The 25,697-nt window shown below is 38.8% G+C and overlaps 1 protein-coding gene across 1 annotated transcript in view; it reads left to right on the top strand.

Annotated features, from left to right (window-relative positions):
* The first annotated feature begins 9,281 nt into the window (after positions 1-9,281).
* PDGFC (platelet derived growth factor C) overlaps positions 9,282-25,697 on the top strand; it is a 123,660-nt gene continuing 107,244 nt past the window's right edge. The window contains exon 1 of the mRNA XM_087724654.1: positions 9,282-10,092. Within this exon, the coding sequence (XP_087580780.1) occupies positions 9,975-10,092 (118 nt within the window). The 5' untranslated portion in view covers positions 9,282-9,974. The remainder of the gene's footprint in view (positions 10,093-25,697) is intronic.

Genomic DNA, 25,697 nt, shown 5'->3' with positions numbered 1-25,697 from the left:
ATCTCTTTTCAAGATATCTTATTAAAGAGATTTTGTGAGGTTTGGGCTCGGAAAGTAAAATTTTCAGATTTAGACCACTTCCATTAGGCATGACATTAACTTCAGTTTCAATCAATAGACATGAGGAAAAATGATTGAAGTCCTGCAAATACTAATGTGGATTTCACTAGTCTCAGTCTTGTATCCAATATTATTTGCAATAATATTTATATGAAACTGAAGGTTGGTGGTGTGGTATCATCCATATGTACAACAGATATCATTGTACATTATCATTATCATTCCAAGTTGGGCTGGAAATGTTGAGGAAATTTTGATTCAGTGTTGGGAATCCGTCAATTTGTTAATCTTTTTTTGTATTAAGTGTATGAGGCAGCCTTTTTTATTTCCATATGTTGAGAACTTGCCTGGTCTAAGAAAGTGAATTTAAAACGAATACTAAGCAAGTAAGTCTGCTTCGTACTTTAATCAATAATTCATGGAAAGATACAACTGATAATGTTTGTTATTAATTAACATTACATTTACCCATGCAATTTTGAAGATTAAGCGTTATATTTATTTTTTGGATATGCCATGTCTGACTTAAAAATGGACACGAATATTATGTCTTAATAGATAACACTTAATAAATGCTTACAAATCTCTTATAAAGCATGTGGCTGAAAATATTACTGTAGTGGACACAAGAAAAGTGCTTAATAACAAATTCATATAAACATTCTTTATAAATTGAAATTTTTATATATAATAGAAAGCAATCGGTATGTATTAAGTATTGAGCACAGTACTCAAAAATTATGTTATGCACTATAACATCATGATCCCAATTTTTCCCCACATGCATTTGCATCATAATGCATGTTTCATTATCTGCTCTCTTATGGATTCCCATGATAGAAAGCATCATGCTATTATTATATTGAAGAGTTCTGGACAGATGACTATTAAAGATCTCTCTTAGATGAATGCATTTTAACTTCACTAATGATTTATAATTAAAGCAGAGATTTGGGGTCTATAGTAAATAGACTCAGTGTGAGTGCAATGAGGAATTAAAATCTTTAGTAAATAATGTTTCAAAAGAAATACAAAAATAATATTGCCAGTATTATAAACCTACACATGAAACATAGTATGTAATTCTGGATATTACATATCAAAAAGGGCAAACAAAAATAATTAAGAAGTTACTATATTTGTACCTTTTAGCATAGAGCAGGCATCCTCAAACTGTGGCCCACGGGCCGGATACGATCCACCATTCCAAAGTATCCGGCCCGTTGAGTGGTGGGATGAAAAGCAACTGTCAGCTTGCAAAGTAGTGTTTTAAAAGTCTTTAAAAACATCCCTTCAGATGTTTTTCCACAGCCATGTGATTCAAGGCCGGTGGGTGAGTAGGGAAGGGCCTGCTTTTAAAGTAGCGCTTTAAAAGTGGTGGGGGACATGTCTTCATGTCTCCTAGATTTTTCAAAATCAGCTGAAGTTGGCTAACACTAATTCAAATGCAACCGCAGTATAATGCCTAATGCTTGATTCTTCCCATATATAAAGTGCATCCACCAAATTGGTTGCTGAACAATTTTGGTAGATATTCATGTGTGTATATACCACAGGTGGGATTCAACCACTCTCACCGGTTCACCCGAACTGTTAGTTAATTGCTTATGCAGTTCGGAGAACCGGTTAAAAATAAAGTACAAGAGAGGGTCCCCCCCCCCTCTTCCTTCAGTTAATAGCTCTACTTCACAGTTGTAGCTGCAATGCAGCCGATACACACTGAATCAAGTCAATAAACAACAGAAACTGACAGGATTAGGGCAGGGAAACCTCAATCACCCATGTAGATATAGGATTAACGCCGTGGTGAAATTCAATTTTTTTACTACCGGTTCTGTGGGCGTGGCTTGGTGGGCGTGGCAGAGGAAGATTGCTGCAAAATCTTCATTCCCACCCCACTCTGGGGTCAGCCAGAGGTGATATATGCAGGTTCTCTGAACTACTCAAAATTTTCGCTGCTGGTTCTCCAGAACCTGTCAGAACGTGCTGAATTTCACCCCTGGATTAACTCATCCCTTCAGGAAGAAGGAAAGATTACAAACATTTTCATTATAAAAAACCACTGGGTTAATGCAGCTTGATCATACAGGCTATGTATGATCAAGCTGTTTAGTGCATTTAGTGCATGTGTGGTCCAGCCAGCTGTATTGCTTCTGCTGTGAAGAAAAAAAAATTTATAACATAGAATAATAGAGTTGGAAGGGTTAATGATTTTTGGCAGCACACCTAGGCTTTCAATTAGCTTGAGCTTAGCAGGAAAAGAAATAGCTAGCCCTTTGGTTGTGAAAACTGTTTAGGGTGCAGTAGTTTGCTGGAGTATGCCTGTTGCACATGTTACACAGTATGTGCAGCCACAGGTAATTGCTGAATGTCAAGTGGGGACCAATGGTGAAGAAATAGTCCTGAAATGAACACTGCAGCTTCCTCCATCACACGTGCCATTCATCCCTGGACACCCCATATATAATACCTTGAAGAAACAATTTATTTAAAAAAATAGTTAAGAGCTATAATTATATGAAGTACAAAGGACTGGATCCTCTTGTAATAAAAGGACACGAGGAATGTAATATGCATTCCTTGTCTCTTTGGAATAATATGGAAATATGCCAGCATAATTTATGCTATCCCTGGTGGCCAAATTATACTTTGCTTAAGTAATGGAGCTTTCCTTTAGAGTTTTTCTATAGAGCAATTTAAGAGATGTGATGGTAGATTCCCTTGGTTTTATTTCCCCTTCTACCAAATATCAGCAATCAACAAGAAAAAAATATTGAAAAGTGTTGTGCTTAAAATGTGGCACTACAGCTTTGGACAAGCCTGGGCTGTTTCCAAGGACAAAGGTTATAAACATCCTCCAAGTTGCTTGAGTGGCAAGCCACCAATATGGAAATGCTGTATATGTGTTATCTCTAAATCAGGATATTTGTGAATGCTGTCTTACCAGTCTTACCTTTTAGAAGACTGGTAGGTCAATCTGACAGGTAGCTTAATGGAATTCTCTATGTCTGGGAAAGAAATGTTTCCAAAATATGACAGAGGAGGATCAAATGGATAGTCCAGTCTCATATGTTAAGCAACACATTAGTTTGTCTATTAAGAAGTTAGTGAAAATGAGGATCAAATGATATAGAAACCCACTTTAATTTAATAAATGAGACCCAGAGTATACTTAACTAGTTTTAAATATTTTTTTTCTTTTTCCCTTCCATTAAATCCTATTAATGAGGTTTTCGGCAAATCTAACTTTTTTGAGGCTTGACAGGTAGGTAAGGTAAAGGAAGATTGCATGAATGATGAAAGAAATGTCCTTCTGGGTTCAGCTCCAAGTGGGGAAAAAGACACTGGAGACATGGAGGCTGCTTGGAAAGATGGTTTATTGTTGGACAGGGCCACATGGCTTGAGCCCTGAACAGAAAAGGTGATCACATGCTTCAATGTTGGTGGAGAAGAAGTGAAGGCTGAAGGAGGGGCTTGCTAGGCTTTTTAGAACCTGTTTAGTCCCACCTCTCTGTTTCCTGTTCCTGTGTCAGAAATGTATTCTGATTGGTTGTCAGACTCCCATGGGGCCATGCAGGGGCTACTCTCTAGGCTGTGTTTTGAATCCAGGTATGGATGAGTTCTCAGATGCCATGTGGTCAGTTGAGTAAAGGGCCAATATTATCATGCTTTCCTGTAGCTGCTGGTGAAGTCTTTATTATGTAAAGTGGACTAGCTTGGTGGTCTTAATGGCCCATTAACAGTGGGGATGGACAGGAAGCTACAGGCAACTATTCTGTCTTTTAAAACATGTTTCTTTCTTTTCACATCCAGAGAAATATTCTGCCTTTTCAATATTTCCTAGGATATTTCATTTTTCTGGGAGTGGGCTAGATGATAACTTCCCACAGTAAAGCAGCAGAAACCTCACATAGCATCTTGAATGAGCTCCTTCCATTCATCCTCACCGATTTTCAAACATGTCAGCTGGGATTTTTTTGGATAGTTTCATCAGTCTTCCAGGAGGCTGGTATCCCAAATCAATGTGCTCAGAAAACATTTCATGCACTTCTGTCCCAGTTTAAATTGTGTGTGTAAGTGTACATAAATGTATACACTTACATATATAAAAATATACAAAGTGCATATAAGAATCCTATCTAATTCTTCAAGATTTCTTTGCATAGTGGTAAGGCACAGTAAGGCAACAGATATCTCCTACAGTCCCAGCCAAAATGTTTATGGAGAGCCATATCTGCTACAGGCGTTATGTCTACCTTATATGCAGGTCTATACTTCCTCTCTATTGTAGTTGTTTCCTGTATCACCTTGATACTCTGGGATTCACCTCTATTGTTCCTGTGATGCATTTTCCTGTTCCTGTTGTATTTCTCAATCTCTAATAAGATGGCTTCTGCACAGTGATGGCTTGTATTGCATTTTAATTAATCCATGTGAAACACTTGTCTAGTGATGTACAGATAGTCTTCAATTTACAACCATTCCTTTTAGCAACGGTTTGAAGTTACAAAGACACTGGAAAAAATAATTTACAACTAGTTTTTACACTTACGACCATTGCAGCATCTCTACAGTCATGCAATCAAAATCTGGGCACTTGGTAGCTGGCATGTATTTATTATGATTGCAGAATCCCATCTTGTCACCATTTGCAACCTTTGAATCTGGCTTCTGACACGCAAAATCAATGGGGGAAGCCAGATTCACTTACTGACTGTGATTCACTTAACTGCAGTCACTAAACAACTGGGCAAAAAAGTCATAAATCAGGCACAACTCACTTAACAAGTGTCTTACTTAGCAATGGATATTCTGGATCCAAGTGTGATCATAAATTGAAGACTACCTATCCAGAGGATCTATAGGAGTCAACAGACTCAACTTGTCAAAAGGAACTGGATAGTTGTCATCCTTGATAGAGCCATTATGAAAATCATAAATAAAGTGTCATTGTATGCTAAGATCTCTGTTGGAAAATATTACTTTAAAACTGAAGACAAAATCTATATGTTGAGGCCATATCACCTAAACATGGGTACAATAATTGAATCACAGTGGGCCAAATGAAACCGCTCTAAAATATAATTCTATCAACAATTAATCTTTAATTTACTCTAAAAATTAACGTATTTTATTAGTAGCATGGTCTGAAGGACACATAGTGAAACTGTACTTCTACATAACTGTAGAATCTCTTCCTAGGTAAGTGGGGATTGCAGTCTAAATCATTAACTCAGGATGAAATGAGTTTGCTAAATTTCCTATACAACAGTCAGTTTGTTAATGGAGGATTATCAACAAATGCTTGGGAAACAGAACTTTGGTCAAAAAGCAGAATGTTCCTTGTAGTTGAATAATTATATATGGTGGTTATAAACAGATGGTTCTTAGAGAATTTAGAGGTGTTGCCCTGTCAGCTGGCCAGCGCTGACTCCAGCCTTTTTTTGAGGCCATTTTTCGCCCTCCCCAGGCTCCAGAGGCTTTAAAGGAGCTTGGGAGAGTGAAAACAGCCCCCCGCCCCCTGGAGGCCCTTCCCTGATGCCTCCGGAGTGCAAAAAAAACCCGCCCCTACGGGCAAACCGAAGGTTTTCTAGTTTGTTCGTAGGGCCGGGTTTAGCCCCCCGGAGCCTTCAGGGCCTTCCGGAGGCTTCAAAAAACACCCCTATGAACAAACCGCAAACTTCCGGTTTGCTTGAAGGGGCGTTGCTTGCACTCCAGAGCCTTTAGGGAAGCTTCTGAAGCCTCTGGAGGGCTTCCGGGAGGGGGGAGGAGGCTGTTTTTGCCCTCCACAGGCTCCTATAAAGCCTCTGGAGCCTGGGGAAGGTGAAAAAAGCATGCAGAAAATGGGGGGCCGCGCTGGTCATTTGCGCTGGGGGTCGCACATTGCATTATGGGTGTGCCACGCCCATGCACGACTCCCCTGCACTTCCTCTGCTTTTGGCACGTGAGACAAAAACATTTCGCTATCACTGCTATATTCTATGTTGTCTCTTTTCTTGGACTCATACAGTAACCAAATGGTCTCAGAAAATGCATGTTAGGAAGCATAGATAGGGTGGGCCAAGGTTCTTGGGAGTGAGTGCTGGTGGGTGTTGGTGCTTCTTTAACTAATTACATATTTTACCTGAATAGTGCAGTCATTGTACAGGTCCTGGGAAAGACTGAGGTTCTTTAATGAGGCATCCATGGATATACCCAGGGCCACTTCTATGTTGTAATATAAAACCAAAGCTCTGCACATCCTATAGATATCCTATTTAAAAATGTGGGATGTGTTCCTGACAACAGTGAAATGCAGTTTATACAGTTTCTTTGATTAACTTCTAACGACTCTTAAGATTTCTAATATATCTGGAGATAGAAATGTGTTTTCATGTGTTTTCCTTTGTTACCTTCTTTTCCTAACTAAAGCCTCTTGGGCATAAAAGCAGCTTCATCATAGGTTGCCACCATTGCAGTTGTTTTTTAAGGAATTATTTTCTACTCTCCAGAAAAAAAAATACATATTAGTCCAAGCTAATATGGTTAAACGAAAATACTGGGTGGTATTATTATTATTTTTTCCATTACTGACAAAGAGTTTTGACTGGCGACTATCTTTGACTGTCAACAAGTCAAAAGGAGATAAAGTAGCAGGGAAAATAACAAGTCTAGGGCATCTTGCAAACCCATCTGTGAAGAGTTCAACATAATATAATTTCCATATAACATGACGTGACCTAGGAGGTAAGCCATTTATGCTGGAGCATCTTCCCATCATCACTCTTGATCTTGAAGTGGGATTAGCCCCAAACTTTGTTGCCTTCTAGAAAGCCCTTAAAAAGTGTCTTTTTTCCAAGAGACCTGGGGATCCCTTGGTGGTTGGAAGCCCACATGTTGCCTGTATTATGTATTACCTCCTGCTTGTGATTTTATCTGTTTAGTGTTTTAGTAGTTTTGTAGTGATTGGTTTTAATACTGTGTTTTATTGTACAATGCCTAGAGTCACCTTGTGTAAGATAGTTTGCTAAATAAGTTTGATGAGTTAATAAAATGCATATTCACTGATCAAGGTTTTGCAGTAGAAATGAGAATCCAACTCCAAAATTCTGAGTTCTGTAGCTGTTTTTTCTATTTTTCCATCTGAGTAGTTCTCAGGTTTGAAATAATGTGAATAAGTGAAGTCACTCTGGCCAAAACAAGCTGGAAAGGAGGCAGGCTTCTTTCACAGATTGGATAATTGACAATGGGTGGTATCTGGAAAACCACTCATACTTCAAGAGGAAGGGGGGAAGTAACTGAAACAGAGGAAAAACTTAAGTGGTATACAGGTAAACACACATTCATACACATAGAGTCCTGCTTTAGGCACAAAGCCAGAGCTATGCCCTTGGGTCAAGTTATTCTATTTCAGCCTGAGGAGGAGGAAGTAATAACTCAATTCTGAAATCTATTCCCAAGAATCAACAATGACTTGAAGGTGTGCTCATGCATGGGCACCAGTGGTGGGTTTCAAAATTTTTTCGAACCTACTCTGTGGGTGTGGCCTCCTTTGTGGGAGTGGCTTGCCGACCATGTGACCTGGTGGGAATGGCTTGCTGGCCATGTGTTTTCTCTCTCTCTCTCTTCTTCCTTTTGTCTCTCTGTCCCTTTTTCCCTTTTTTCTTTCATCTCTCTCTCACTTTTTCTTTCTTTTATTTATTTATTTATTTCTTCCTTTCTTTCTCTTTCTCTCTCTGTGTGAGTCTGTCCGTGTGTGTGTGTGTGTGTGTGTGTCAGTGGTGGGTTTCAAAAAATTTTGGAACCTCTTCTGTAGGTGTGGCCTGCTTTCCGGGTCCACTGGTGGAATCTCTTCTAACCGGTTCGGTAGATTTGACGAACCGGTTCTACCGAACTGGTGCGAACTGGTAGGAACCCACCTGTGATGGGCACACACAAACTCAAAGACCGAAAATAAAATCCTAATAAAAATTCTAACAAGGAATTGTGGATGACCTAGGATGGAGGCTGGCTAGTGAAGGGGAGGGGGGGAGCATACCTCCCACAATTCTCCAGCACATCTCTTCTGCCAGTTATAAGAAATCAAAGGAGCAGCTCCAATGCAACGGGTAACAAATTGTAAGAGATTTTACACATCTTGAGGCAGTTTGCCAGAACAAAGTACATCCACTAACGGTGACCAACCTGTTTCACTCAAGGGCATGTGATGTGATAAGACCCCTGTCACAGGTATAAATGTCTATGGTCAAAGCATCATTGTGTTCTGGTTAGGTGCAAGTGTAGGGCCTCAGCTATAATGCAATGTATTTAGTCTTGGCTTAGAACATTATGTGATCTGTGGTTTCTTTCATCACAGCTAAGCAAATTCCATGGGAACCACAACGTCTGAATTAAGCCCCAGCCTGCTTGTGCTCTGACTTAATGTACTTCAGCACAGCCACACTGTGAAAACGCCAGGCAAAAGTTATGCTTGGGCGGAAGACTTTTTCTTTTACAGCGCCATTTATAATGGGGCCGGTTGGCAGGCCAAGTACTCAAGGGGGGAAAAAAAAAGTGAGAACAGGCGTCCAGTAGCTAGCTTGAACTTTGAACGACTTCTGTGTCGCCGGCGGTGCCGCCACCGCCTCCTAGGAGGAGCAAACGACATCCAGCACTGCAACCAAGCGCCCCGGACTGGCTATTCCAGGGCTTCCCGCACCACTCGATTTAGGCGTCGGCGACCTCCTGTTGTCGCCTGAAGGGGCAGGGACGGCGGGGGAAAAGGACGGGAGGGCGGGAGAGATTCCTTCTTTCTCCTCCGACCTAGAGACTCAGGGGCACAGCAAGAGGAGGGCAGTTGTGTCAGACCGTCGACTCTAACTGAAGACTTTTTAGGGGGGGGTAAACTTAGGGCTATCCCCCCCTAAAAATTATCTAGGGAGAAGCGACATAAACTTAGCGTTGTATTAAGACCATAGATGGCTGCATAAGGAGAGTTGAAGGGAGGCGAAGTCGGGGTGGAGCACAAAACACCGGGGGCGTTAGGAAATAAGCGCCGGGGTACAGGGTGGCTTGCAAGGGGCTCCCGGGTGTTCCGCAATTATTTTCCCCCTCTCTCCTCTGCGCGAGCAAAACTTTTGCGGCGTAAAACTGAAACCAGGTGCTCTTGCGAGGTGGCGCAGGAGCTCCTTGGGAGAGGCGAGGACAAGCTCGGCGTTTCCTCTCTCCCAACCCCCTTCCTCTTTTTCCCCCCCTTTCCCCGGCCTGCCTGCGATCTTAGCTCGCGGGCTGCCTTGGCTTTTCTTTGCCTTTCTTCCGCCCGCCCCGTTCCATGAGCTGGAGAGCCGAGGAGGTACGGCAAAACAAAAAAAACACGTGAAAGCGAGACGTAAGAAAAACAAAACAAACGCGGAATTGCAGCCAGTTAAGAGGCTTGGCAACGGCGCTGCCGAGGAACAGGAGGGCGCAAAACCGAGGGGAAGAAGGTGGCGGTTTTCCTCCCCAAGGGGCTCCTTTTCCCCACCCCTTTCCCTGGGTTCGTGGGGGAGTCTCTCGTCTCCGACGCTGACAGGTGCTCCTTCGAGCCCGCCGCGAGCTCTCTCGCCCCCTTCGCTTCTCCCCCCGCTTTCGTGAGGATTGTGGCGCCCTTGGGAAGCTGATCATGCTTTGAACCTTAGAGGAGAGGAGGAGGGAGAAAACCCTGGAGACAGAGGAAAGAAAGACTGTAGTCGGGGAAAAAGTTTTGGATGGGATTATGTGGAAACTACCCTGCTCTTCTCCGCTGCCCAAGCAGGCTCGCTGCTCCTGCTGCTGCTGCTGCTGGTCTCTCCCCAGCGGTGCAGTCTTCGCAGGCTGGTGGAGGTGGTGAAAAACGACGACGCGGGGAGTACTTGAGCTGTCTGCAAGGACTTGGCGCGTGTCTTGTGCGTTAGAGAGTTTCCACCCCAACCTACCAAATGTTCCTCTTCGGGATCTTCTCGCTGACACTTGTTCTGGTCAGCCAAAGACCGGGAGTCCACGCCGAATCAAATCTGAGCAGCAAGTTCCAGTTCTCCAGCGCTAAGGAGCAAAACGGTAAGAAAGTCTTTTTTCGGCGTGAGTTTTGTGTGTTTTGGGCTGTCTTCGGGAAGGTACACAAAAGAGTCGGAGCAACCCGTGCTGGGGAAGGAGGAGTCGCTGAGACAGGAAGGATTTTCCTTCCCTTCTGCTTTTACAGAGCCTCAGGGGTTGGGCTGTTGGTGGAGCTTCTGGTTGATTTTTAAAGGCTGGGGTTTCAGCCTTGCGAAAAGCCCCAGCCTGTTATCAGCCCCCGGCGGGCACTTCTGTAAAGATCTCGGTTGAAACGCGCAACCTGGGAGGGATAAAAATCGTTCCCTTCGCCAGAGTGAGCCTTAAAGATTGAAGCGAAAATGAATGGAATTTGGCAGGTCCGGCTTCACGGTGTGTTTTGTCACTCCAGGAAACTTGTCAGTCTCGTAAACTGAAACGGGATAGCTAAAAGGGCACCAATTAAGAAGCCCAGAAGTAGGAAATAGATTAGGTCTCTTTCTTTCTCCCCTTCCCTCATTCTGAGTTTTTTTGCATGTAGGGGGGAAGGTTATGATGTGTCTGATCTAATCACCCATTTTGTCGCCTCCATAAGTTTGGCACTGTGCAGGGTAGGTTAATGGAGGATGAGCTCTGTGTGTTTTCAACATGCTGGAAACAAGCTGATATGCATAGGAACTGTGAATCACTTTTTAAAAAAGGTTTCAAGTGTACCTGAAATGTTTAGAAACTCTGAAATTAGGCTCCCTTGGGTTGGGGCTGGCCAGTCTTGCAGAAAGAGTCCTTTCATGCAGAGGGCAGTCTCTGGGTGTGTAATTTGTTTAGCCTCCAAATGCCATATGATTTACATTATTTAGATTTTAAAGACTTTTCTCTTTGATCTCCTATTACAAAGTCATTTAAAGGAACACTTTACAAACAGAAATATTATATGCCACATGAAACCACACCATGAATAGGGGGCTGCCTAAATTTAGGCTATTAAACACCCTGTTTTCCCGTGGTGGATGCTAATGTAAGGGGGAAATGTTTTAGTAGTTTCCTTCTGAGCCAGAAAGATGTGATTTCATCTCTACACAAACTAGCCAAACAGGCATAAATAAGAGGCAAAAATAAATAAGTCAATCTTAAAATTGCAGTAGGAAAAAATGAATAAAGTACTGAATGAAGGTCTCCTTTGAACACATTAGGACATTTGAGCCCTGTATTTTCTGGAAAAAAAATACATCTTCCTTAATATATATTAAATATTTTCTGGCAGAGAAAGAGAAATAGGTCTGCTCCTCTTGATGGAAGTTTCTGCCACTGAATGCAGCAAAAGAAGTTAATATTATTAGCAGATGGCACCTGCAGCCATCAAGAGACTATTGGTCAAAAACCAGTTCAATCCCTAGCTAGGGTATTGTAGAAGTCTGGGGAAACTGATGAAAATAATCAGGAACTGACTTCTATATCTATTGAAAATTGATCACAGTAACATCTGCCCTTAACCAGAGTAAGGCATCTATCTTCTGCGTTTCTTTCATCTGTTAAATTTGGGGAAGGAAGGAACAGTAGTTTGGTTTTGGAGAAGGAAGATTCGAATTTCATCATATGTCTGTTATAAACAATTACTGGAATACTGCCTGAAACTCTAATCCTGCTAACTGAATTTGGTAGTTAGTTCAATTCTTGGATGGAACAGTTGTTGTCATCTATGTTTTATTCTTGCTGTCACATATTACACAAAGCAGGGACTATTGTTGGTTTAATTTGTAACCTGTAATTCCCTAAGGAATCTACAAAAACCTTTTGCATGTGTGTACTTACCTTGTTGTATCACATTCAAAGGCCTTATCAGGAATGAAGGAATGATAAAACTATTTTAAAGAACTATTGTGGTTTAAATGCAGTAACAAATATATTTGTTTGTATATATATATACAAACATTAAGTCATACTGTGGATTTGTTCTGCATGGAACAGCTACTCTGATTTGTAAATTGTGAATAGTGATTTAGTGTTGTGTGAACCTAGCAGCCAATTGTATGAGTTTTGTGCAGTAATGCTAATCTACAATTAATTCAACTATAATTTACTAAATCTTATTGCACTTCACATTATAGTATAAATTAACCTCACTGATTTACTTTACACAATAGATTAAGTCATAGATCATACTTATACTTTTTAGCAAACTGCCAGTCATTAGAATAGTATTGCTCTGGATAGTGATTTTCAGTTGATATGAAATTAAATTTTGTTCATGTACAAATTCTCTTTGTATCATTAAATATGGAAATGCAATTATTTTACCAGAGGTTTGGTAGGATTTTCTTAAATTTTAAGGTAAATCATGAAAAAAACAATATTAAACCCATTTTATAATTATACTGCTTGCCAGTCAAGTTGTGTACCTGCATTGCATATTTCTTTTATTATGGTTCTTTTTTTTCTTTACTAGTGATGTGCTGTGCTACAGTCCAAGCAGAAAATGTATTTTGAAGAGGTGTGGACACAGTATATCTCTTGGCATCTTCTTAAAAAAACTTGCATCTTTTCCTGGTCACATATGGTATCAATGGAATCTCAGAAAAATATGTGTTGTGTAGGATAAGGAGGTGCTGAAAGTGTATCTATGTCCACTGAAGTATCTTGCTGCAATTTGCTGGTGCTTCCTTAATCCCAGATATAGTATGGAATATGGGAACACAGGGCTACTATGTGACAAGTGTGATATGCATGCCCACATCCCTTCAAAGCATCCCTTTTATGCTTTGTATCTAAAGTGCTGCATATCCTTATTTATCACATAGGCACATTTTAAAATCTAAAATCTAAAGAAAAATTGTCTATCGAATATGATTCTATCTATCTATCTATCTATCTATCTATCTATCTATCTATCTATCTATCTATCTATCATCTATGTACATACATACATACATACATACATACATACATACATACATAAATACATACATACATACATACAGTGTGATGAGATGATTAAAATGCTAGATTAAGAGCTGGAAGATCCAGTTTCTAAATTCACTCAGCCATGCAAGTTTACAGCCTGTTCAAGTGCTACATACACTGCCTTAAATTCCTGAATGAAAAGTGGGATATAAAATAAATATGTATGGAATTTCATTCATCCTGGCTGAGCTAGTTTTAACCTGCTATAATTAGAATGATATTTTCGGTCTGCTGCGTATAGTATTAATCATTTTTATGTGGGAATCAGCAGCATAATACACAGCATGCAATTGCCAATAAAAAGGTTTTCTGTGGGGAGCACATTTATGTATATAGTTATACAGTAATAGTAATGTCAGATTTGTTTGTTTGTTTGTTTGTTTGTTTGTTTATTTATTTATGGCCTCCTAGTTCAGTTATTGCCTTATTTACTTGGAAGCACATTTTACTGATTGTTTCTGGAGAAAGTATGCCCAGAATGAAAGCTATAGAGTCAGATCTTAACCATAGGACTTAATAGTAGATATCTATGGCACATGGAAACCTGTCAAATGAAACTGCTTCATTGCTGAGAGTGATTGAATTCAGCAGGCCCTCTTCTGAATGATGTAGTTTTGCTTTGGCTGTTGTCCAGTTTTTTTTCATTATTGTATTTTATTGTTCTGTATGTTTTTATCAGTGAACTGCCCACAGCTGCTGGGAATAGACTATGTAAATATTGAATATATAAATTAAGTAAGTAAGACTAATTTAGTTACCCAAGCAGAGCCTTTTCATATTGTCTGCAATTGCAGCCTTTTAACTGAAGGTGTCCAGATGTGATGCATTGTTTAGGCTGACATTTCCCCCCTCCACACACACACCTTTACTCTCCTACACAATACTGTTAATAACTCTCTGGAATATTTAAAAGTGTTTGCAAGCATTATCTTTATCGAAACACTGTAAAAGAAGATGAATACAATGCTATACCAGGACCATGCAACAGTGTACATTTGAAAAGGAAATGATGGTTTGGAAAGTGCATAGGCTTTTTTCTTTTGACTCTTAATTGCAGCATGTTACTATTTTATCCTGGTTTTCAAAGTGTGTATGTGCTTAAAAAATAAGTCTTAACATTTCTTTGGAATAAAACATGACTGTTCTGTTTTAGTGGCCTGCTGTCTCACCTATCTATAAGATATTTTACAACCATCTTATTTGGCATGTCATAGCTTAAGAACTTCATGTTAGTGAAGTTATAGAACCTATAAAACTCTCTGCCTAAGAAATGAATATGTTGAAGAAACAATATAAAATATATTAATTGCTCCCTCTTTACATTAGTTGATCATGATTTTATGAATTGGTGTTTAGCTGTATGGTTCAGTTTTAACTTGGTGTAATAAAGATTTCCAAAATTTATTTTTGAGTCTTAGATTTGCCCTGAAGGGATAGTTGCTCTCCAAAACATTTGGATAAATCAGTTAATATAGAAATATTCGGGTCAGTATCGGAATTGTTTATTCAGAAATAGGGTCCTTTAAATTTTCTATGTTGCACCTGATTATTTGAGGACCACCATACTATCTGGCAGAGTTAGTATGCTCCAGGTCCCACTCATTAAAAATGTCACCTAATGGGTTCCAGAAAGCAGGCCTCCTCTGTTATGGCTCCTGCCCTCTAGAACGTCATTCCTCCCAAGATTTATGCAACCTCCACCGTGGCTTGTTTAAGCAAATCCTTAAAACCTGCTTCCATTTACTACCTTATAATTATATATACTACCTAACAGAGGGTCATCATCTTCTCTTGGAAAAATATAACCCAAGATGATAATGATGAAGATGATGGTGATTATGATGTTATCCCTTCAGTTGAGTCTGATTCTTGGCCAAGTTTCCCCACATCTTGCACTATTTCTTTGAGTTTTTCTATGCCTGTGGCTAGTATCAGCTTTGATCATGTCCAGCAACTGTGTTCTTTGACGACCTGATTTCCTTTTACTGCTAACTCTTCCAAATATATTGCTTTCTCCAGTGAATTCCTCCACGTGATATGGCCAAAGTTTTGTGATTTTTGCCTTCTAGTAACATGTCTAATATTATGTGCTCCGGTACTGGCCTTTGTAGTTATCTTTGCTATCCAAGTAATAATCCAGGTTAAGTATCTGTAACTCTGTAGATAATAGTAGTAGAAGTAATGGAACAACTAATAAAGAAAGAAGTGTTAATAAGATAACTGTTATTCTAAATCCTGTTTACGAATTGAAATAAGTAGGCATGTTTTTTGAAAAGGAAGATATATGCACCAAATTGATACTCTTGAAAACAAATTTTATTGGCAAAGTCTGGAAGAAAATAATCACAGTACTTTGGATATGTTAAGAGAATGTTATTGATTCATTGTTTATAGAACAGCAGTATGATACTAGAAGAGCAAATTCCCAAGACTTTAAATATAAAAATATTGCCTGGTTTGTATACTGTGGGTCTCTCACATATCTTTTCAGTCTTTTAATAGCCAATTCAATGAATTGATGCATTGTGGCTGGATTATATTATGATCTGAGGAAGACTGTTTTATGACAAAAGACACCCTATGATATCTGAATACTATGTGCCTGTGTTAGGACAGATCACTTTCTTGTTCATATTAGAATTCAACTTTTGATAGTGATCCTTAAACTAATGCTAAGAATTTTGATTTCTGAGACTGAGGATGATGGATCTACAGTAGTCTTTTCCAGTAGCTTTAGTTTATTCTGAGTAATAAAAAGTATTGTTTATTTACCATTATGATTATAGCTTTTGTTCTTGGAATCATTTTCATTTTAAGAATTTCTAAAAGGCTGTAAATTTATTACACTGAGTCAAAGGTTTTCTGGCAAACATTTTTCCCCCTCAAAGTGTTATATTGCTTGTAAGTTTAGGATTGCATAACAGGAGAAGCTAAACAGGGCATACTTTAGCCCTGTCAGATCATTGTGATTTATAAAAGTTGGCTTAAAGTTTACTATATTATGTGGGTCCAGGCAATAAGCTCTATTAAAATAATGGGAGCTGGTTTAGAATGAAATAGAAGTCTTTAGTCTAAATATGATAACAGATTATCTCCCTCTTCATTTCTGTTCAGTTTCCTGCCCTCATTCAAGTGTATTTAGCATTGAAAGATAGAAAGGATACATCCAACTATAATCATATCCAATTGCAGCAGTAAAAGCAGTTCTGGCAATATTCAACAAAAAGTATATTACTTTCATTTTTAATAGTCTGTTTCTGTCCGGTACCAAACTTATAAACAGAAAATCAAATGACCCCTACTACAAAATTGAAAAGGTATGTTCAAGAAATTCAGTTTAAATACATTAATGGATACATCTAGTCAGAATGGCTGTTGCTGTATCTTTATAGTTGAATAAGATATATTGCAAGTACAATCTATGAACATAAATAAAACATATATTATTATGCTCCATTTAATGACAACTTTTATTCCTCCAGAGGGAACATGAGATTGGTTGGGCAATGGTAACTGATTGTAGCATAAAAAACGTTAGTGTTAGAGGTCTGAATTTAATTTCAGAGCAGAGAAAGTTGGAGTCTATACAAGCATTTTGTAAGTATCATATCAATGCATATTTCAGGAAACGTAATGCTGCAAAAATGTTAGGAATGTGGCTGTTGAAAGTTGAATGTCAATTGAGAACATTTTTAAGCACTGTAAATGTATATCTTGCCAGCTAATTCAGTGACTCATAGTGGGTGGCAAACTTTTCTGTATTTGTAAAGATAAGTAAATAGTACTTTGAATTATGTCATGTAAAAAAGAGGAATTGATAATACACAACTAAGTTTCTTAATTCTGGGTTTCCTCTCCTCAGAATTTTTTGTTGTTACATCTGTATGAGTTCAGCAGGCCAGCTACTTTCATTTGGCTGAAATTGAGTGCTATACTTAGTAATGCAGTGAAAATGTTAAAATTTAGGTAAAATTATATCAAATTTCTTTGTGTATCGGATTTGTGACTATAAATATTGTTTCACAGCATAAGGCTTCTAGATAAGTTAACTAAGAAATACATATGGGGATTTCTATACAAATAGGTCTTGATTACATGATGTGCTTTATGGATGCATTGTTTAGTGATGACATTCCAGTCTAAATTACCATTGTTAAGCAAGGACCACCTGTAATATAGGTGGTCATCGCTTACTGGCTTCTTATTCAATGACCAAAGTTATGGGAGCGCTGAAGAAGGAGTTGTATCCATCAAAGCATGCTCACAGTTACATGATTTTGATAGATGTGCTTAGTAACTAATGCACATTTATGATGATTGCAGCATCCTATGGTCATGTGATTGCCATTTGTGACCCTCACACCCAGAGAAGCTGACAAGACGTCTTGCATCACAGTGATGTGACATCGCACTTAATGATCACAGTGAATTCACTTAATGACTGTAGCAGAACTGATTTTATAAGTCACCATGATCACATGCTGTTTAAATTATGATTGCATTGCTTAATGATGGAGTTGCTGATCCCAATTGTAGTTGGTAAATGAAAACTGCCTCAATTGCTTTTGTGGGGAATGCACTCCAATTAGGGATAAATATTATCATGCAAAAAATGTATTCTTCTATTATACTTTCTAAAGGAAAATGGAACACATGTATTTGCCACACCAGTTAGTTCAAATGTGTGCAGTATAAATGTAGATGTGTAAATATGTCAGTAGTGGTTCAGACAGAAGACTTTATCATCCCTTATTGGAGGTGTCAAGAGTTAAATGTGAGATTTTTGTATATAAAATATTCTGCTGTTGGAAGTATCATAGCTTAACAGCAGATGGAATCACATTTGATGTTTTGTTGTATGAATGCCATGCAGGTAGTCCTCAACTTATAATCACAATTGGGACCAGAACCTTTGTGCCTAAACAAAGACTATTGTTAAGCACATCTTGCCCAATTTTTCATGATATTTTTTGCATTGATTGTTAATCAAATTGATGCAGTTGTGAAGTGAATCATGCAGTCGTTAAGTGAAACTGGCTTCCTGAATTGACTTTGCTTATCAGATGTCGACTGGGAAAGTTGCGAATGATGATCTCATGGACTCGGGACACTACAACCATTGTAAATACATGCTGGTTGCCAAGCAACCAAATACTGACCACTGGGGATGCTGTGATGGTAATTATGTGGCCTACCACTTCGTGGCTGAGGTGCTGTCATTCCCAAACACTTCCACGTTCTTATAATACAGCTGACAGTTGACTGTGGAATATTTAGGAGCGAGGAAATTTCACGACTGGATTTGTTGCACAGGTGGCATCCTATCACAGTTCCACGCTGGAATTCACTGAGCTCCTGAGAGCGACCCATTCTTTCACAAATGTGTGTAAAAACAGTCTGCATGCCTAGGTACTTGATTTTATACACCTGTGGCCATGGAAGTGATTGGAACACCTGATTCTGATTATTTGGATGGGTGAGCGAATACTTTTGGCAATATAGTATATCCTAAGTTGAATAATGGACTACCACAAAGATCAGTGCTATCCCTTGCTCTTTTAAACTTGCACATCCATGACCTGCCTGAATCTGTTTCTCAGAAATGTAGTTGTGCCCATGACACCAATCTCACAGCCCAAAGAATCAACTTTGGTGATGTAGGGGACATCCTCTCTCAAGATCTCTAGAAGCTGGATGATTACTCAAAAAAATGGTGCCTCCAACCATGCTTTAACAAAAACAGAAGTAGCCACATTCCACCTTAGCAATAGGTATGCAAATTACCTGCTTTAAGTGAAGTTCCAGGACTGTATTATACAGTGTACTGGGGGTAACACTGGAAAGATCACTAACTTTCCAATAATCCCTGAAAAAAACCAGCTGCAAAATTGAAAAGCCCCAACAATTTATAGACCATCCCGGGGTGCTGATGATAACACCTTACAAAGGTGGCTTTGGTTTATTTCACAGCTGAAAATTGTGCCAGCATATCGTTTACAGTGCCTATACCTAAATGGTCGATGTCGAACAATATGTATCATCCCTGGCACATTGCATCCCACTCCTATGCATTGGTTACCAGTACTGAGAAATATCATACTAGCCCACATTAGAAGACAATAAGCTCTCATTCGGCTATGGTCAAGAATGCAACAACAAGGCTCTCTCTGTTCATCAGATCAATGCACAGCCTATCATAGGATTGAAATCTCGTAGGCCAGCAGGAGCAGCTTTTCACTTAACATCTACCCAGTTGAACCCTGAGAAAGCCTGGAGACAGGAATGATCCAAGGTACTTTCTTGTGGCCTGACCATTAGTGATATCTCTACCAAACCAGCTGGTTTTGACTTGCCTGAACAGAATTAGGTGTGATATTGGAAGTGCCTCTGCACTATATCAGTGGGGATGGAAATATTCCTCTTGTGATTATGGTGTTGATACGCAAACTATTAAATATATCGTAAAGATTGCCCACAACATGTGTTCTCTGGTTCTCTAGAAGATCTGCATGAAGCAATGTTACCTGGATGGACTGGTGGACATCCAGTTATGAGATCACTGGCATACCCCCATAGATGTTTTGTATATAATTATGTAGATTGTTCTTATATGTTCACTTGTCTTCTTTCATGTTAATACGCTAAATAATAATAAAGTGCATGTTCAACAGTCATTGCTTCTGTATAGATTTCTACAAAACAAATACATTAAAAAATCCCTAACTCATATTGTATAATAATAATAATAGTGGTTATTCTGCCCAAGAAATGATTTGTTTACCTGTGCAACTGAATCATTTTCTAGAAGAATTTTTTTAGCAAGCTTGAAAACCAGCATGTTAATATGCTAATACATTATGAATGCATTATGAAAAACATTACTCCACATGTGTACATGTATTATACACATATACAGTGGATAGAAAAATTCATGGGGGGACAACAGCTGATCTTCTAAGGCTGCTTACAGATCCTCAAAACTCTTTTTGAAGCATCTAGAGGTCTCCCCAAATTGTCAACAAACAGTAACTTTTAATATGATTTTCAAAATTTTTCAAAATATATTAATTTTCAGTATCTTTTAATTAAATTAAAATATATATTAAAATTGTTTCTTCTCCTGACCACATTTATTTTTTGGAGTAAGGCTCGGCATATTTTTCAAAGTTACCCTCAGATGTGACTCTTGGTATTAAACTATTGCACTTTATGTCATTTTGGGTTCCACCACAAAACCGCGTTCGACTAAACCGCGCTTGACGAAACCGCGTAGCTGACGTCATCAACTGTGCAACAACAGCGCAGAGACAGAAGCACGCTGTAAACGCTAAACCTAAAATTAACCCCTAAACCTAACCCCCCTAAACCTAACCCTAAATCTAACCCTTAACCTAACCCTAAACCTAATCCTAACCCTTAACCTAACCCTAAACCTAACCCTAACCCTTAACCTAACCCTAAACCTAACCCTAAACCTAACCCTTACCTTAAGTTGAATCGGCTTGCTTTCAAAGCGCTATTTAAAGCGCCCTTCTTTCTCCGCGCTCGCTGTTGTCGCCCTGTTGATGACGTCAGCGACGCAGTTTAATCAGGCGCGGCTTAGTCGAGCGCGGTTTTGTCATGCCACGGTCATTTTGAGAAGGTAATGTGTAGTTACCTTGTAATGAAGTATTTGGTACTGTAAAAAAAAAGTATTGCCCCAGTGATGAAACTCAAATTTTGATGTGATATTTTTCCACACCTTCTCTTTTTTAATTTATTCCATGAATAGTTTCTCAGTACATTAGAATTGGATAGTTATGATGAGCGTTATACAAAAGTTGACTTGGCAAGCAAAAATGGGCTAGCATTATCATACAATTTGGTTTTATAAGATTGGTGGCCAAGCACCTGCTTTGAACTTTCTATTACAAGTACAGTATTGCGCATGCTTCCTGGAATTTGTAGTACTGTGCTCCGCAATAATTAGTTATTGTACAGGTAGTCCTCGACTTACGACCACAATTGAGCCCAACGTTCATGTTGTTAAGTGAGACATTTATTGAGTTTTGCCCCATTTTACGACTTTTCCTGCCACATTTTTGAGTGAATCACTGCAGTTGTTAAATTAGTAACACAGCTGTTATATAAATATAATATATTCATAAAAATAAGGAATTTATTTTTTACTCTGTCCTTATAATTATTTTCATGTATCTATCCTCTTCCCCACTCACATATTTATTAACATTCTTTACATTGATATAGCTTGGACCATTAGCAGCATTTCCTGATTGTCTGGCTGGTTGGGGCAGGGAGAGAAAAATGATAGGTGTGGGGAGTAGGAGAACAGACTGGAGCAGCTGAGGGAAAAAAGGACCTGAGAAGGAGATGAAAGAAATGTCCTTTTGGGTTCGGCTCCAAGTGGGGAAAAAGACATTGGAGACATGGAGGCTGCTTGGAAAGGTGGTTTATTGGTGGACAGGACCACGTGGCTTGAGTCCTGAACAGAAAAGGTGATCACATGCTTCAATGTTGGTGGAGAAGAAGAGAAGGGCTGAGGGAGGGGCTTGCTAGGCTTTTTATAACCTGTTCAGTCCCACCTCTCTGTTTCCTGTTCCTGTGTAAGAAGTGTATTCTGATTGGTTGTCAGACTCCCATGGGGCCATGCAGGGACAACTCTCTAGGCTGTGTTTTGAATCCAGGTTTGGTTGAGTTCTCAGATGCCATGGGAAGTTGGGTAAAGTTCCTTAATCCCATCCCCCCTGTAGTTGAAGTGGAGAAGTCTTTATTATGTAAAGGGACTAGCTTGGCCTTCTTAATGGCCCATTGACAAAGCGGGACGGGCAGGAAGCTACAGGCAGTTATTCTGTCTTTTAAAATATGTTTCTTTCTTTTCACATCCAGAGAAATATTCTGCCTAGAATATTTCATTTTTCTGGGAGAGGGCTGGGTGATAACTTCCTACAAGGGAATACAAAAAGATGAAACTGCCACGAGGAAAAAAGGCTGCACTCCTTCGTACAGAGAGAGAGATTGCCACCCCAAGGAAAAGAGGACATCTATATCTTGGCATAGCAATAGCAATAGCAATAGCAGTAGACTTATATACCGCTTCATAGGCCTTTCAGGCCTCTCTAAGCGGTTTACAGAGAGTCAGCATATTGCCCCCAACAATCTGGGTCCTCATTTTACCCACCTCGGAAGGATGGAAGGCTGAGTCAACCCTGAGCCGGTGAGATTTGAACCGCTGAACTGCTGATCTAGCAGTCAGCCTGCAGTGCTGCATTTAACCACTGCGCCACCTTGGCTCTAGAGACACTGTCCTGGCTGCCACGAAATGAAGACTCCATAGGCCTCTGACTGGGCCTGCAGAGGATATGTTTATGAGGCAACAGGATTGGCGAGAGACCATTTGACCTAAAAGGACAGTTTTGGGACATTTTTAGCTTGAGCAACACTGCTTACCATATAGATGTAATACTTTAAATTATTGTGCTGTTCAGTTTGATCTTTATGGCTAGTATTTTTACTTGAAGCCAATAACTTCTTCCAAGATGTATTGGTGTACCTGGGCCAGGTTGGGCTGGTCACCTGGGAAAGGATAGAGGAGCCCTATTGCCAGCAGCCCTTTCAGGGGAAGCATTATATTAATACCTTCTAATAAAACACCTTTTTTATCAACCTGTAATCCCTTAATTTGGGATAGAGTTGGGGGCAACTGGATGGAGTTAGCATGTACTGGTGGGATGCCCTTCCTGCTACTAATTCTCAACCTTCTGAGTGGGAGACAAGCATCTTCCCCAGTAGGCAATCATGCCACTCACATTAGTATCTTCAAATATAAACCTGAAACTATAGTAAAATATGAATTTTGATTGGATGAAACACATATTTAATTTTCCATGAAATAAATTTATCACAAATATCAAAACCACCACTTTTAAAGTATGAAGATAGGGACCTGTTAATGACTGAAGGTTTTTAGTGGGGTACTTATATTGTGCCACGTATATTTTAGGATTCATTGGTGTCCACTTCTGAATGCATAGATTCAACTTGAATTTTAATGCGTCACAACCTTTTGTAGCCAGATAAAATCAATTTGATTGCTTTCAGGTAAAAATATAGATGCTCTTACAGAGAAGGATTACCATTTGAAATGCTAACCTTATGTAGGAATCCAGTTAAAGAAAATGAGATAATAGTTCAGTTCACCTTTTTTCTCCATGCCTTCTTTTTTATCTGTAGTGTTTTCATTTTTGATAAAACTAAAGGAATTTAAAGTATTAAAGATGAAAGAGTAATTTATGGTTTTATGGTGGTTCAGGGTTTTTTAAAAAATATATCCATTCATTTTTAAGCCATTTTCATCTATTTGGGCTTCAGTTGAAATTGATTTACCGTAGCCATTTGCAAAATGATGATGTGTACATAAGTGCAAATGTAAAACTTGCTATTTTATTACCTTAGCCAAGGAATGATAACGAATCATTTCTTGGTGTAGAAAGAGACAACTCTAATATGATTTACTGATTCCTATGGCCAATATTAATCTGATTGAAGGTAAAAGATTGGAGTGTATAAAGTTAATACATTGGTATGGACGGCATTCTCAGAGGCTGACGTCTAGAGAAATCTGGGACGTATGCCTGACTGGGGGCAGGGTACCAACTTTTTCTTTCTTGGCAGTCTATTGAGACTAACGGAATGCTGCTCTGGGTGGGGGGGGCTCCCTGACCTTTGAGTAGCTTTAATTGGGGCCATTGAATTCCATTAAAGGGAGAAGCTAAAAAGCTTCCTTATCCACATGCTTCTTTGAAACGTTACCACACTATTTCAGCAGTAAGTAGCATTCATTGTACTCTTTATTACACATCCTTTGCATAACAACAAATATTGTTGTCAGATTGTAAGGTATTTTGATCTGTAAACATTGTTCTAGAAATTTCACCAGTGGTGATAAATTAGCACAAGGCCATTTCCATCAAGAAAAAAGGGTAATTCAATTTGTTTGTAGTTATGGATCTCATTCAACTAGTGTAAAACGTAATGAAGGAAATGGATGGAATAACTTCTTTATAACTATAATTTCCTATAATTATAGGATAGAGAAGCTAATAGGGTCACCTATGTAACAAAAGATAGAATAATTTACTTTAATTTGTTAATTTGTTTAAGAAAGATAAAACATCATTATGATTCTAAAACTTTGGAATCCTAGTAGATAACCATTTAAATATGAGCCAGGAGTGTACTGCAGCTGCCAAAAAAGCCAATGCAGTCCTAGGCTGCATTATCAGAGGGATAGATTCAAGATCAGGTGAAGTGTTAATACCATTTTATAATGCCTTGGTAAGACCACACTTGGAATACTGCATCCAGCTTTGGTCAGCACAATGTAAAAAAGATGTGGAAACTCTAGAAAGAGTACAGAGAAGAGAAACAAAGATGATTAGGGGACTGGAGTCTAAAATGTATAAAAAATGTTTGCTGGAATTGAGTATGTCTAGTTTAATGAAAAGAAGGACTAGAGGTGACATGATAGCAATGTTCCAATATCTAAGGGATTGCCACAAAAGAGAGAGAGAGAGAGTCAAGTCATTTCTTGCCAGAGCAGGGAGTTGGCCTAAAACCTTCAAAGTCCCTTCCAACTCTGTTATTGTATTATTCTGATGTTGTGCTAAAATTTGGTATTGTGACATTAAATTCTTAAACCATTACTTAAATCTAAATTATTCACTCTATTAGTTACCTTAATTGAACATTGTTTATGTATAGTTTTTAACTATTGCTAAGATTCTCAATTTGGGCTGGAAGCACTTTGGGGAGATAGAGTAAGTTAATTAACAGAGCCAGGCTTTAATTTATAATATTAATCTTAAAATATATTACAGGCAGTAATTTCAAAGTCAAATGGGTTTCTTTGAACTAAAGAAAGCTTGAACCCCCCTCATTTCTAGTTGTGTAAAGTTTAAAGGTTTTTATTTTTAAAAAATTATTGAACTATATATTATTTCATTTTATTTTAACGTCATAATCTTTGTAAGATTCTGTGCAGAGCACTTTGGGCAGCAATTATTTTACAGTGATTTTGATCATTCACAGCAACTTCAGCATCATTTCAAGGGACATTAATAATCTTAAAATCTTCCTTAAGTGTTGGCACCATGTTTTCTGAGACTGGCCTCGTTTTCTCTTTCCTCTAGGAGGTATGCAAGATAATGCAATTTTTGGATGACAGTCTTAGGTAAGATATGGCCAATAAGCTGCATGAGACAGTCACAGTTTCCGATAGGTGTTCTGAATCTGATCTTTATAATACCTCTTCATAAGTGAATATGGTCATGATATGAGATGGGGAGAATTCTTCTCAAGCAGGCTTACTAGAAAAATTTAACTATTTAATCATGTTGGTTATTACAATGCAGGCAGGCTAAACTTGGTTTGCTATGAGTTTAAAATCCTATATCATAAAATTCTGTATAGAACTCTTATGTAGGAACATAGGGTGCTGTTATTTCCTATAATGACTGGCCTGCTGATTTGAGCTGAACAGCATTAGTATACTCTGGAATCCTTCAAATAAGCAATGTCATTCATCAGGATGAAGGAAGCATGCTTTTTTGTTGCAGTGTCTAGTCTCTAGAATGAGGTGCTGGATTGATCATCAACATGGTGGTGTTTGAGAGATA

This window comes from Thamnophis sirtalis, unplaced genomic scaffold, assembly GCF_051295495.1.
Source record: "Thamnophis sirtalis isolate CommonGarterSnake01/CBP01778 unplaced genomic scaffold, rThaSir2_p1.2 scaffold_10, whole genome shotgun sequence".
Lineage (NCBI taxonomy): Eukaryota > Metazoa > Chordata > Lepidosauria > Squamata > Natricidae > Thamnophis > Thamnophis sirtalis.
This window is presented reverse-complemented; position numbering and strand designations above follow the sequence as displayed.